Source organism: Melitaea cinxia, chromosome 9 (genome assembly GCF_905220565.1).
Source record: "Melitaea cinxia chromosome 9, ilMelCinx1.1, whole genome shotgun sequence".
In the NCBI taxonomy this organism is placed as follows: Eukaryota; Metazoa; Arthropoda; class Insecta; order Lepidoptera; family Nymphalidae; genus Melitaea; species Melitaea cinxia.
The window spans coordinates 4,277,594-4,292,921 of record NC_059402.1 but is presented as its reverse complement, the minus strand read 5'-3'; the positions used below and the strand labels follow the sequence as shown (position 1 = coordinate 4,292,921).

Sequence of the window (15,328 nt, the reverse complement as noted above, 5' to 3'; positions counted from 1 at the left end):
TCAATTTATACGTATAAGGCGCCAGACAGTCGGAAGATACAGATTAACATGTCGATAAAGAGATATGACTTAATATATATGACAAATGCTCTGGTATATTTGTGTCATGTAGCCTCTAAGCACCGGTAGTCGCGGATTCGATTACCGCTCGGGATCGACATTTGATTGATCCCTCTGAGTTTTCGATATGGGGGTATGTCCTTGTGGATCTCCTTACCGTGCCTCGGAGAGCACGTTCCCGGTTGCTATCATAAACCAAGTGTCTATTATAGCGATCGCTACACATAGTAGAATTCACCGACTCATAGTGGAGAGTGAAGCAGTGTGGTGGATTAGACTCCGACCCTTCTCCTAAGAGGAGAACGAGGCCAAGTTAAGGTAGACAAAGTTGAGTTGAGGCAGTAAAACACAGTAACAATAAAAATGAGAAATATATAAAATGTAAAATATCCATGGTCAATAATGTATAGATGTGTATGTGTAATTTTGTGAGTGTGTATGCCTGTGTATTTGTATGTAATTGGATATGGGTATGGATAAGTAGATAATAATAATACTCTTTATTGTAACCATTAAAAGAAATAACAGAGAAAAAAACATAAAATGAAAGATGTACAAAGGCGGTCTTATCGCTGAAAGAGCGATCTCTTCCAGACAACCTTTGGGTATAGGACACAAAATAGAAACTGCAGTTAGGAAGTAAACAAACGATTGGTGTGCGAATTAGAATCCTCGAAGATAGAAGCAGTAGATAGTGGGTATAAGGTAGTGGGGTAAGTATAAGATAACTGTGTAGATTATTCATACGTGCTAGCAAGTTTCTCTATTACAGCCCTTTTAAAGAAAATTCTAGATTCTGTTATTAGTGACTACGATAGAAATTGTTTGTTTCACAATCAATCTAAATAAAAATTACTAAAAATAATTGATGCTAATATTATAAAGCTTAAAAATGTGTTTGTTTCAAGATCTGGTACAATTTTAAAATGTTATTTACGTCTTAGGAAGGCTTAGTCAACACCTAATCTAGGAATAGATGATGAAAGATGTTACAGTGACGTTATACTACTTATTAGAACTAAAATTTACCAATAATTTGGTAGAGCTTAGAATGATGTTGAAAAAAATAAATATACCTATATATATTCTTCAATGTTGATGTAAACCTCTAAATATTATACACTACGCATACGCTTTAGCCTGTAATATCCCACTGTTGGGAATGGGACTCTTTCCCCTATGTAGGAGAGCTTAATGCAACACGCTGCTCCAATGCGGGTTGGTATATATATTCCCTACTATAAGTAGCGATCGCTATCAGGTGTACATGATACCGAAGGCTTAACGTTCTCTCCGAGGTACGGTGGGGAGACCCACAAGGACTGCAAAAATACCCAGACCACGGCTAGCATCTGTATGGCCAATATATATGTTTTTCGTGTGCGTGGATCGAACCCGCAACCAAATATTGTTCATTACAAATTATGTCAACTGGGTAGTCAATTCATTTCTTAATTTATAGTGTTTATTTTATGACGCGTTAGCGCAGCGGTAATAGCACTGGCTGTTGCGCTGGCGATCGCGGGTTCGATTCCCGCACACGACAGACATTTGTATCGATAATATAAATGTTAGTCGTGGTCTGGACGTTGTGTATGTTTCCGGATCCCCCCCCCCCCCACAGCAGAAAATCCTACTGGGGGATCCGTTGAGTGTGAAGCGTTTATTAATTTATTTATTAATTATTTTTAAGCATATCAAATTTAGTTTTTATGGATTGTATGTGTACAACAAATAACATACTATACTATATAACATACTATATATACTGTGTACAACTAATAATAGCTGCACGTTTACAAGAACAGATACATACTTATAGCCACGCTCGTTATTAAATTAAAATATTTTTATTACATAGTCGAGAAGTTTGTTTCATTTAACCCTGCTCCTGAAAATCCGACTACTGCAACTGCTTGGCGTGGGTAGGCATTAATAAATTTCGGCTTTATGAGTCTGATACGACCGTGAGCTCAATGACATCTATTTCCCACAAGAACAATAAACATAGCACTTTAAACGTGCAAAAAAAATTACTTAGAAAATATGATTTGAGATTATGTGATATTGAAAATTAGGGAGATTTAATCCTTATTAAATAGTTATACATATTCATATACAAATGGAATTCGAAATAAACATTTAAGATCAAATCCGCATTCAAATGGGGAACATTTATTACGATAAAGAATTGATTTTTTGAAGTAATAATTTTAATTGTTATAAATAAATTAAGAAAATTAAAATGTAAATTTTATTCTTATTTTGTATTATTACGTAGTTAACGGTCACCAACCCGCCTGCCCAGCGTGGTGATTATGGGCAACACACATGAGTTCACGCCATTTTCGGAGCGAACTTATGGAGGCTTTTGTCCTGCAGTGGACTGCGACAGGCTGAAGGGAGTGTTGACGTAGTTAAGAAATGTTACTATAATAATATAAATAATTTGTTAAAATTGGTTGTCTCGGCATCTAACTAGTCTCTTTTGATGAAAATATTAGCATTTGGATTTTGTTTTAACTAGTAATAAAAACATAGCTAACGTTATTAAAACATACGTAAATCATACGTCTATGAAATGGTTATGTATGGGGATTCGTAACGTGATATCTAAGTGAATTGGTGATAATACACAATTGTATAAAAACTCAATAAGTACCTACATCATAGAAAATTAAAAATTATAAAATTATGTTTTCTACCGTCACTAACTAAACATTTTAATACAAACTAGCGAACGTTTGGGCTACTTTAAAATTTAAATTATAAATCAAAAAATTCTATTATTAGCTTCAAGTTCAGGAGCAAATGGCCCATCTTGCCTCACTGTAGGTACGCCAATAATATGAGGAAAGAAGAAGAAAAAATAATAGTCTAAGCAAATTGAAACACTGTAAATTCTTGAGCGGGTGAAATCATGCACAGCGTCTAGACTATATAAATAAAAATGAATGTTGCTAAGCGCATAACTCGAGAATGGCTGGACCAATTCAGCTTTTTTTTTTGTATGTTCCTTAAGGCTTTCATACAAAAAAAAAGTAAAATTATATTTACTATAATAATAATAATAATAATAATATATTCTTTATTGTACACCAAAATATAAACAAACAGTAGTAATTACAAAATAAAAGATGTACAAAGATGTACTATTAACTTTTCCCAGACCAAAGTCTGTCCTGGCAGCCAGTATTTAAATAAAATTTTATGCTTCTGAGTTCTCACGATCTAAAAATGAGTCTTTGTTTACAGAGTACCTACACTGGTTTCTGTTGAGCACGCGACGCGAAAAAACGCGTATGTATATATCGCAACGAAACAATCCAGCTTGTAATATCCCACTGCTGGATATAGGACTCTTTCTTCATGTAAGTGAAAGATTCGAGCTTAATTCACCACGCTGCGCAGTGGAGCAGTGGTTAGCGGATTGCTAGATTGCATGTTGACACAGACACTAACACTGATTTTTATATACAACTAGCTGACCCGGCAAACGTTGTTTTGCCAATAAACTATCTACTATATAAGTGTGCGGGGATTTACTTATGATCGAAAGCGTTGTAGACAATGAAAGTATATTTTATTTAGTGCACAGAATAATTAAAATAATACGTATAACAGTCACAGCTACGATCGCTACACAAATGAAACCAAAAAAAAATATGGCCGAAAACGGTATAGTGAGTAAGACAGGAGACCGGCTTCATTCTCATCCCTACTCGTAATGTTTGCTGGAATAGATGTGACAACGGTAGACATCTAGCGGGGATAACTGATCGATTGATAGTTATCGACTGGCGAAGGCAAGAGATTAAATTAAATTGAGAAAAAAATTAATATTAATCATATAGTTAAAGGAAATTATTAAATAAAAATTGCGATGGAAAAATAGGGGTGATCGTAGAGAGGTGGAAAATTAAGAGTAATATATTTTTTTTAATTCTAAGTCATGACAAAATAAAAATAAAAATCTTGCCAAAAAATTAAAGTTTATATTTAACAAACTAAATATAGGGATTGATTGTAGAAGGTTGAAAATGTAGGGTTGTATGTATTTATTAATGTTGTATCATAAGAAAATAAAAAAAAAAATTAACTAAAAATAAAAAATAAAATTAGGAGTGAGTAAATACGCATTATTAGATATAACTCGAAAAGTAATGGTTAGATCACAATTTAATATATAATTAATAATATTTAAAAAAATTAAAAAATACAATCAAATTAAAAATTTCTATCTTTTTTGTAAAGTGGTTAAAAAGACGATTTATAAGCACAACCATTTAAAGTTGTATATATTTTTAGTCATTTTACTTCTGCGTATAAAATACACTGCTAATGTAATAAGAAATACACATAAAGTCGTGACTGTTAGCTAGTCATAAATAAATATATTTAAATGACAGTTTTAGTTCTGGAATTCATACCAAGGACATTCGTAAAAAATTCTCCCAGTTGAATGATAACAATCATGTAAATGATGTAGGAAACGTTGTTTAACACGCATTGTGTGGTTTTATTGCATGTCATGTGGATTTTTAATTAATTGCTCGCAATTAATTTAGTACATTTTGAACAACACGCGACCTGTGTATTTTGCTATCATTTGTATCAATTATTAACAAATACTAAGCAGTACTATCGTCCGATCTCTTATAAGTTATAAGATCTCGCTTAGAAATGTTATTCAAATCAAATCAAAAATTAGCTTTATCATAGTAGACTTCAAAAGCAACTTTGAATCGTTATTTTTAACCGTCTTCAAAAAAAGGTGGAGGTTCTCAATTTGACTGTATTTTTTTAAGTATATTACTCAGAACTTATTACTGGGAGCCTTTGATGATTCTTATTTTAATACTTTTCGAGTAATCTTCGATAACGCGTATTTACTTGACTACTTTTTCGTCTACCTCAAAGTATTACATGTCGATTTAATTGAAGTCGGTTTCGAGCAAATATACTTTACATTAGTTGGTAATAATTTGATTATATTTTTACCACAGATTCAGAATGTAGATTCAGCTTAGAATAAGCAAGTAACTCAGCAATATCTCTTTTAAAATAAACTATTAATCAAATTCTGTATTGTCAGTCATAATATAAATCACGTCTTAGACGAATAACAAAGAAACTTGTACATGCATAGTTTATAATACCTACTGCGTATGTCATTTCTAAACTTATTTAATGTTCAAAGTCGACTACATTATTAATTATACATTGTTAATGCTTGTGTTTAGTAGTTTTTGATATTTTCTATATGAATAATAATCATTTGATTTTCTTCATGTAACATATGTAATTGTGTGTATTCTATTTTCAATTATAATATCTATCTAATTCTATGTTTTAAAGGTTATTAACTCAATAGCTCCTACATTAAATTCCAAATTTACGTATTTTCTTTCATTCGTGATATTAGCGAAATTATCTGTGCTACCTCTGGACTATTTAAAGCTATTAAACTAAAATGAATGAATACAGGAAGTTTTTGACTTCTCATATCAACAGTTTTTTTAGTAGAATACTATGTTAATATTCAGTACGTGTTAGTATTGTAATTGTACAAAGAATATATATTAAAACAATGAAATGCAAATCATTACGCCGAATACGTTAGCTCATATCTAATTTTAGTTCAGAGCAAGAATTAATAAAACAAGTAATTGATTTTGTTTGTATTTTAATTTTACTCATTACTTTGGTGATTAGCCTTTTGGCTACTTGTTTTTTAAGCGCTTATAAAACGTGTCCTTGATCTTATATATATATTCAAACACAAAAAGTAGACATTTTTTATTGATTCGCGCTAGTTACTGAATTATACAGATAAACAAGGCGTCACGAATTTCCATTTCGTATCCTATTTTCATTTACTTAGCAAAGTTAAAAGAATTTTAACATATCGTGACATTTTTATTCACGCAATCAACATTTGCAAATACACTTTTTTTTTTAATTGAATTCCTACATCCGGAATATAAAATAAAAAGATAATATTAAAAATTTTTAAAATATTATAACTGTCATCGAAAAATTAACGTCGACTTTCGTAACTATTTCAAATATATATATTTATTGCACTTTAAAATTTTTATACAAACTGTAATGCCATTGGAAATTGGCAAGGAAAACATATCTCTGAAAGACATCTCTACCAGTCCACCTACAGTGATAAATAGTCAGTGCAGGTAGAAATAAAAGTAAAGTAAGCAATAAACATTGTATATTACATACAATCAAAATAATAAAATACATTAATACGAATATACAATAAAAAAGTGTAAATGCTTGAACACAAGATACTTAACCAATACCAAATCCAACTGACATTATTTGATGTTACAAACAAAAACAAAAATGTTCATTTCGTTGATATTTTGTTGAAATGGAAGGAAAGATAGATGTAATGATGAGATAGACAGATTTAAAGTATTATGTTATAGTAGGGCAATAAAGACAGGCTTAGTGGTAACAGCAACTAGCTGTTACACTAGCAGCGTATTAATTATACAATAATATAGTGGAAGATCCGAAGTAGAAACGAACTTCACCTATCTTTTTAAGGTATGAAAATTATTTTATATTTAGGTTACTATATTTAAAGAAAATGTGAAAGAGTTGTCTAAAAAAATCTCTGGCCAGGTGAGTGAGTTGTGTGTGTATGTAGTTATGTGGTGAGTTTCTTTTTGGTTGCTTTGTTACTTGGTTGCTATAAGCTAAGGGTATATATATAGATGTAACTGTTTTTCTTATTGGTAAGGGATTCTTTCCGCTTTATTTTCTTCAAGTCTTTTGGCCAAAGATCATCTGGACGAGATTGCTATTTTAGCTTTAATTGCTTTAAACAAGATTTTGACATTGTCTGGGTTTCATTATTTTATATGCATCATTTTGTGTATTTGTAAGTTTAAAATAAATTAAGTTAAAGTTTGATACACCACAAGTATGATCTGATACTAGATATTCGATTAAAATTATTAAATATATTTTACAGAGTAATAAATGAAATTATTACATAATATGTGGATTTTGAAGTGAACTTTTGAAGGTCAATTTAATATATTAATAAAAATTTCGCCTAATATAATTTCACATGTAAATTAACCTTAATTCTAATGTAACGAACTAAATTAGGCTGAAATTAATTTTAGTTCATGTTAAACAGCATTGTGAAATTACACTTTTACAAGAAAAACTTTTTTAAATGTGAATTTATAAAAAAATAGTGTGTTAAGTGTGGTTTGTTATCTGACAGAAATATACATCTAACTGTAATGGATCATTAAATATTATGCACAAAATTAGATTTTTAAAAGGGTAACTAATGGGTTTCTTACCATGCCAAATATTTCGAACAGATGATAGTGCTATTTAAACATAAAGTTTTTTTTATGTAACTTGGTCGGTAAACAAGCGTATAGCTCACCTGACCTGGTAAACGATTACCGTAGTTTATAGACGTCTGCAACACCAGAAGCATCGCAAGCGCGTTGCAGACCCTATCCCCAGTTCCCCCAGGAGTTCTGGTCACCTTATTCACCAGCAGGATTGCAACAGTGTAAGGTATTACCACAGTTGGGTTGCTCCATATTTTGAGCGGGCGATTTCCTACTATGTAAGAAACATTCAACGCAGTAAATAATCGCTCGCTTCAGCCTGTAATATCCCACCATAGGCCTCTTTCCCCATGTAGGAGAAGGATCAGAGCATAATCCACCACGCTGCTCCAATGCGGGTTGGCGGATATATTCCCTACTATGAGTAACGATCGCTATCAGGTGTACATGATAACAACCGGGACCGACAGCTTAACGTGCTCTCCGAGGCACGGTGGGGAGACCCACTAGGACTCCACACCCAGAACACAGCAAACACCTGTATGGCCAATACAAATGTTTGTCATGTGCGGGGATCGAACCCGCAACCACCAGCACAACAGGTACATCCATGGCTGTGACCGCCAACGCGGCGTCAGTAAATAATAAGATTGTTTAAATAAATCTACTTATACAAACTGTTTACCACTGCCCTGGAGTATGTCTTTAAGACCTTAGATTGGGGAGAACGAGGCATTAACGTCAACGGTGAATTCATCTCTCACCTTCGTTTTGCCGACGATATCGTTATCTTTGCGGAGACGTTGGATGGGTTAGACCACATGCCGGCCGGCCTAAACGAATCCTCCCAGTGTGTCGGTCTCTGTATGAACTTGGACAAAACGAAAGTTATGTTTAACTACCAAAACATACCGAGACCGGTATCGGTCGATGGTACCCTTCTCAAAGCTGTTCCGGATTATATTTACCTAGGCCATACTATCCAACTAGGCCGCAACAACTTCGAGAAGGAGGCTAACAGGACGATTCGGTTGGGCTGGGCAGCGTTTGGCAGGCTTCGGGGAGTCTTCACTTCGAAGATTCCGCAATGCTTGAAGACAAAAGTCTTCGAGCAATGCGTCCTGCCTGTGTTAACAAACGGAGCCGAGACGTGGACACTGACGAAGGGACTGGTCCACAAATTTAAAGTTGCTTAACGTGCAATGGAACGGGCTATGCTTGGGGTTTCTCTCAACTATAGGATTAGAAATGAGACAGTCGCAGGACCGATGGCTGTTAAAGTAGACGGGTTCTGGAGTGGAGACAGCGTCTTGGCAAACACAGTGCAGGACGTCTTCCGGCCCGTTGCACCGACGATCTACGTAAGATTACCGGTGTAGGCTGGATGAGGATTGCGGAAAACCGGGACGTCTTGCGCGAAGTTGGAGAGGCCTATGTCCAGCAGTGGATTGCCATAGGCTGAAGCGATGATGATGATGACTTATACAAACATATATTAACTTTTATATTAAATTTAATCGCTTCAAGCTAAGTAAGTATATCGCGTAGAATAAACATAAAAATTGATCTATGAATTATTTTCTTTATTATTATAGAATAAAAAAAATTGTAGAGAATGTCTAAGCTTTCTTCAAAAAATTACACCCACGCTAATTGACTGGCAGACATAATCGCTTTTGCACTTTGTATCAAATTCGTTATTTTTATCCTTCGTTCAATTTTTACGATCAATAAATTGTAAATGAACAAAATCATTTCGTAAATCCTCACACAGTTTTTAAAATATTCCGTATGCTATTTCAGCGTTTGCAAATCTTTTGACATTGACAAAACATTGATAGCCACAAGTATCGCACTTTTATCTCATCCTGTTTTCAATGTTTCGATACAGTACGGAAGCATTTGTACACAACTGTACTATTTTTATAGAACTGACGATTTAGTTATGTTTAAAATTTCTATTCCAAAATTAAATTTAGAATGCGGACAACTATTATTATTATTGTTACATATTATTTATCGTACAAAAAAAATCATATTACAAAAAGAAAATTACAAAAGGTCTTACTGCATAGAACAACAGTCTTTCAGACTATCTTTGCAAATATTTCATGTTTAAATACTCGTTACTTTCAAAAAATGGTCAAGATATGATTAACAAATATGTGTATACTCATAAAATGTAACCTTCCCTCAATAGTAATATATCAACCAACATTACCATCCAACAATTCTTTTCTATCTAGAAAGAGAGAAGATTTATTTCCATAATTAATTATTAATTTTATAGATCGAAAACGTTTAAAAAAAATAAAAATAAAAATTATTTATTTAGAAAAACGTTTACATAATATGATACCGTTGTTGGGACATCCTTTTAAGTAAGTGTCCTGTGTTAGAATGTCCCGGAGTTTTGTGTGTTAGATATTATTTCTATAAATTATATTCCGTATATATAAGTATGTCCTATACCAAGCAGAAATAAATATAAATTCTCTATATAGTTTTTTTTTGCTTATATGTACCTAAATACTATTTATAATTAAGTGATATTAAAATACTATATACTAAAAAGACGGTTTAAAAGAGTATGATAAAACTTTAGTAAACTTTAGGTGGTATTATGCTATATATTTGTAGAATATACGAGTTTCATTACATACAGTGGCGTGCAAAAGCTTCAGACCATCCTGTTTTTTCATAATATATAATTGACAAAATGTTTTTTTTTCTTTTACTTGTTCTTTGTTCGAGTTGTTTGAGAGTCCCAGAGTAAATAGTTATAACGTCAATAATTATGTATAGTATAACATACTACGGGATGTACTAAGGGAAACGAGTTTCGGTAGTATTAAAAAGTATTGTGCCACCGCAATTCACGAACTTGCTGGACCTTACTACGCAAGATTTTTTGACATTTTCATACATTAGTCTCTAAATACATTAAATTGCTTAGTTTAGTAACAGACGACCGTGTATTAAAGAAAAAAATACGCTACTCGTAAATACGAACTCGTGAATTACGTTGGGCAATACACGCCGCCGAAAATAATTTCCCGTGGTACAAACAAAATATGCCGAAAAAATAAATAACACATGGTGTTATTATCTATATCTCGATATTCTTAAAATTCTCAAATAATTAACGAGTGAAGACCGAGAGTGACCCGAAATTTTTGCACGCCCCTGTATCTCCTAAAATTTGTTATAATATCTTTGCATGCTCGCTTTGTGATATTTTACAGCTTTCTTAAACAGATGGCTTGTGTACAAAAAAAAAAGAAATTTCAAATAAAGCTTAGAATGAAAATAGGACTGATAAATCATGAGATAACTGCGCTATAAAAACAAACAAAGACCAGCTTAAGTAGATCGGTCTGAATAAATATTACACTCGCAAAAATAGGTGAAAATCAATTGATTGATTGCTGTTATTCTTACTACAAAACTAATGGATCACTTTTAAACTGATTTAAAAAAAAGGAGGTGCTCAATACGACTGCATTTTTTCATCTGTGTTACCTCACAACTGTTACTGAGTATACCGAGTTCAATGATTTTTTTATTGGAAGCTGGCGCTTGTCGTGTGATCACATCTAAATTTGATTGAGATCTAACGAGTACTCTTTGAGTTAGTTATCTTTGATAAAGCGTATTAACTTGACTATATTTACGTCTAACTACATTTTATTACTTTTCAAAATAATTAAGGTCTGTTTTTTTTCATTTGCGAGCAAACACTATTATCGATAAAACCTAGTACATATACAGTTGAAGACTAGGAATCAAATAGGGAACGCAAAACACATTACATTCCCTCACTCACTCTCTTCAGCCTATCGCAGTCCACTGCTGGACAGCGACCTCCACAACTTCGCGCTTAAAATGGCGCGAACTCGTGTTTTGCCCATAGTCACCGCGCTGGGCAGGCGGGTTGGTGACCACAGGGCTGACATTGTCGCACCGAAGACGCTGCTGCCTGTCTTCGGCCTGTGTATTTCAAAGCCAGCAGTTGGATGATTATCCCGCTATCGGTCGGCTTTCTAAGTTCCAAGAAAGTTGAACTGTCCCTTAGTCGCCTCTTACGACACCCACGCGAAGGAGGGGGGGGGGGGATTAAACGGTTAGAAGCAATTAACAAATATTTATGATATAATATCGTAAATAAACGCATATAATTAAGCATATGTATATTCCGGAAAAGTATGGAAACCTAAAGTTTCCTTTCTCTAATTTGAATCCATCCATCTGGTACGCAAGTTAGTGAAACAAATAATCCTAATTTTTAAGTTATTATTTAAGCATAGTTTGATGTTGTTAACGCAGTTTAAAATTTAATTCTTTAATTTTTGTTTTTAATATAATTTTGACAAACTCTCACTTAAATTATTCCTATTAGATTCCTATTAGATCAGACTCAGTTAAATTATTCCTACTAGCTTAGCTTGTGCTGTGTGGCTACGGCACTAAAGAATTTAGCCACCCCCTCTCTTCCCGTGAGTGTCGTAAGAGGCGACTAAGGGATAACAAGGTTCCACAACCACCTTGGAACTTAAGAAGCCGACCGATGGTGGGATAACCATCCAACTGCTGGCTTTGAAATACACAGGCCGAAGACGGGCAGCAGCGTCTTCGGTGCGACAAAGCCAGTACTGCGGTCACCAACCCGCCTGCCCAGCGTGGTGACTATGGGCAAAACACATGAGTTCACGTTATTTTTGGCGTAAACTTGTGGAGGCCTATGTCCAGCAGTGGACTGTGTAGGCTGTAATGATAATGATAGCTTAAGAATATATGAAGAATATCTTTCACGTTGTTAACATGTTCAAGATATCTTAAAACTAACTTTTAAAAGTATTCAAGTCAGTTTTTATCAAATTTTTCGTTGATATCATATTTTTTATAACCTTCCTCAGTAAACAGGCAAATTGCTGTATTTATGAAATTTAGGCTATCGGGAATTATTTAATACTAACTTTAGAACCTTGACTTTATTTAATGTTGAAACGGTACGAGACTTCGCGGCTGATCAGCTAGTGAAATAAAAAAAAAAGGTTTATATCGTACAAAACTTTTAGATAAATTATTAACACTGCTAACATAACAATATTATGGTTACTGAAACTAAATTAACTAGTTAAAGAATACTACTACTATAACAATTATTATATTACACATACTCAATTGCCAATTCCCAAATCACAAAATTATTGATAGTCTATTTTTTATTAGAATACACAATCTCAAAATAGAATCATTGTAAAGCATGCTGAATCTTTGTAGTGCCTCTGTGATTTTTTGTATCTACGAATAAAACTGTCTGCTATGTTATGCTAAGTTAATTACCTCTTGTACGAACCACTTCCCTCTATCTTCCATGTACACATCCCCTCCACATGGAAACCCCTCCAACAGCATGTAATTATCAGTATCATTCACGTTTATTTTCCTTTTAAAATTATTAATGTACGACACATTTAAACCCTCCGCTAGAACCACATCGTAACTATTGATACACTTTTTACCGTAAGGATCTTTGAGAAGCACTTGTCCCAAGGGACAGCACTTTCTGAAACACTTCTTATAGTTACAAACACATCCAAATGTTTTAATTTCACCACTAACGTTTCTCGCGTACACTTGATCTGGTGGGTAACTTACTCCATCGTATTCTAAAAAGCTGTCACGAGAATGTTTAGCGTTTTTGAGTTCAACACTATTTCCATCAGAGCAGGGTTCCTGGCCGTTCACAATTAAAAAACAAATCACTTCCATAAATATAACGGTACGCATTTTGAATTTTATAAATAGAACGAGTTTCTGTTATAAAATTCCGATACTTTTTTAATACGTCGTGCGCGTTTTTTGCATCGAACGAGAGTTGGTACTGCGCTCGCGAGCGGCTTTTCGACTGTATATATACCTACTTAGATGTGGACCAATTAGCGTCGCGAGCTTTAGTTTTATAAACCAAACAGCTTTTGTGAATAAGCTATTATCATTTTTTATTGCGTTTAAAGCGGTAGACATTTTAACTATTAACTTTTTTATTGAATTTTGAGTGAAAGAACTGTCACTGGCGTGTCATAAAACAAATAGATGTAAAAGTGTTCCTTGTTATTATTTTAAGTTTTACTGCTTTAATTAATGTTTTATTTTGTACTAGAACTTTAAATACAAATTTTTATTATATTTGAAACTTTGATCTTACTTTTTTGTCACATTGTTAATTAATAATTTACTATCTCCTTTCTCTTCATTATTTAAAAGCGATCAGTATTTAAGAAAGGTGTTTCTTATGACATATAAAACAAATTATTATAATTTCGTGTACTCATACATATAATATGTTTTAAATATAAATGTATAGAAATATATAATATTTTAATTAAACGAGGGTAATGAACGTCTGCATATGCAACCGTGTTGACGAAAATAACCCAATTTTGTTTCCTTGTATAAAGTAGGAAAATGACTACCTAGTTAAAATATAAGTCTATAAGTTTGTAAATATCAAATGGAGTCTTTATTTTATAATAAAAAAAACCGGTTTTAAATGCTTGATGTGTATTAAATATGATTAGATAAAGTAAATCACTTTTTTATGAAGAATAAATACATTTAGCAGCTCAACTGTTCTGTATGTATTTGTATAACTCACCTCACCCCAACTTCTCAACAGCACTGCTAATCGACAGCCACACCACTACTTCGGTTTATTTGGATCCCTATTTATATTACTTATCCTCCATTGTGCCACATGTCAGTCACACAACTATATTATTTGTCTTTCGTGAGAGTAGAAAACAATTATCTCTTTATTTTTAGGAGCCTAAAAATAATAATCCACAAATTCAGCAACTGCTTAAGCCAGGGTTGAGGGGTGACTTCGAATTACACGAAAATGGATGTTCTTAGAAAAGAGGATGGTTGGTACACCACGCTGTGCCATTGCAGTTTGATTCCTGCTAGGAGCAGATTTTTGTATTCATCGAAGTATTTAGAGTATGTTTTAGTGAAGGTTTTAGAGTATGTTCTCTAGGTTTTCACACAACGCTTTGGAGCACACGATACTTTGAACTCGGTTATTATATTGTATCGAGTCAATTAGGACTCGAACAATTTGAGTGTATTACTCGTGCCATCTATACAAATATATTAAATTGGAGTGTCTGTTTGTAATATTAAAATAACCGCTTTTTACTAAATGCATATGGATATACATCCACCAAATAACTACACGGTACACATACCAAAATAACATTTTTTTTTACAATTTTTGTCTGTCTGTCCGTTTGTTCCGGCTAATCTTTAAAACGGCTGGACCGATTTTGACGGGACTTTTAAGAGTAACTTAAGCTACTTTTATTTTAGAAATTTATTTATTGTATAACTCTGCGAACTGAAAAATAACTTTTTTGTTACATTCCACGCGGAAAGTAATAGGATATAAAATAATGGTTTCAATAATTTTTAAATAATATTGATTCACTCGGAGGTACATTGAGTTAATCACGTATATGTTAATTTTAGCTAATCGTTATTATAAAATAACACGAGACCTTTGGGTTTTTAGTAGGTGAGTTGATTTCTCAGAATTAACAGGAACCAAAAGTATAAAACAAACTATGTCATATTGAGACATGTCTAGTTCGTTGGCGTAGTTTGCCCGCCAAGAGTCTTGATGTATTTATTTATTTATGTATTTTTAACAAAAAAGTGTACCAACTTTTCTAATATCTAAATTGAAGAGGTGTTCTTTAATTAAATTGTAATTGGAAAGGTCGTGAACGGGAAGTGTTTTACAGATTTCGAATAACATATTGTCGTTATTAAATAAATAAATAAATAAATAAGCCTTTTTATTTCTCATCTCATATAGCATACATTTTCATTGACAAATAAATTATCATATAATTTGTTTC

General features: G+C 33.0%; 1 protein-coding gene across 1 annotated transcript in view; it reads right to left on the bottom strand.

Moving 5' to 3' along the window:
• The window catches only part of LOC123656332 (G-protein coupled receptor Mth-like), a 40,097-nt gene extending 26,809 nt beyond the window's left edge, over positions 1-13,288 (bottom strand). Inside the window, exon 1 of the mRNA XM_045592031.1 lies at positions 12,750-13,288. Within this exon, the coding sequence (XP_045447987.1) occupies positions 12,750-13,196 (447 nt within the window). The 5' untranslated portion in view covers positions 13,197-13,288. The remainder of the gene's footprint in view (positions 1-12,749) is intronic.
• Between the last annotated feature and the right edge of the window lie 2,040 nt (positions 13,289-15,328).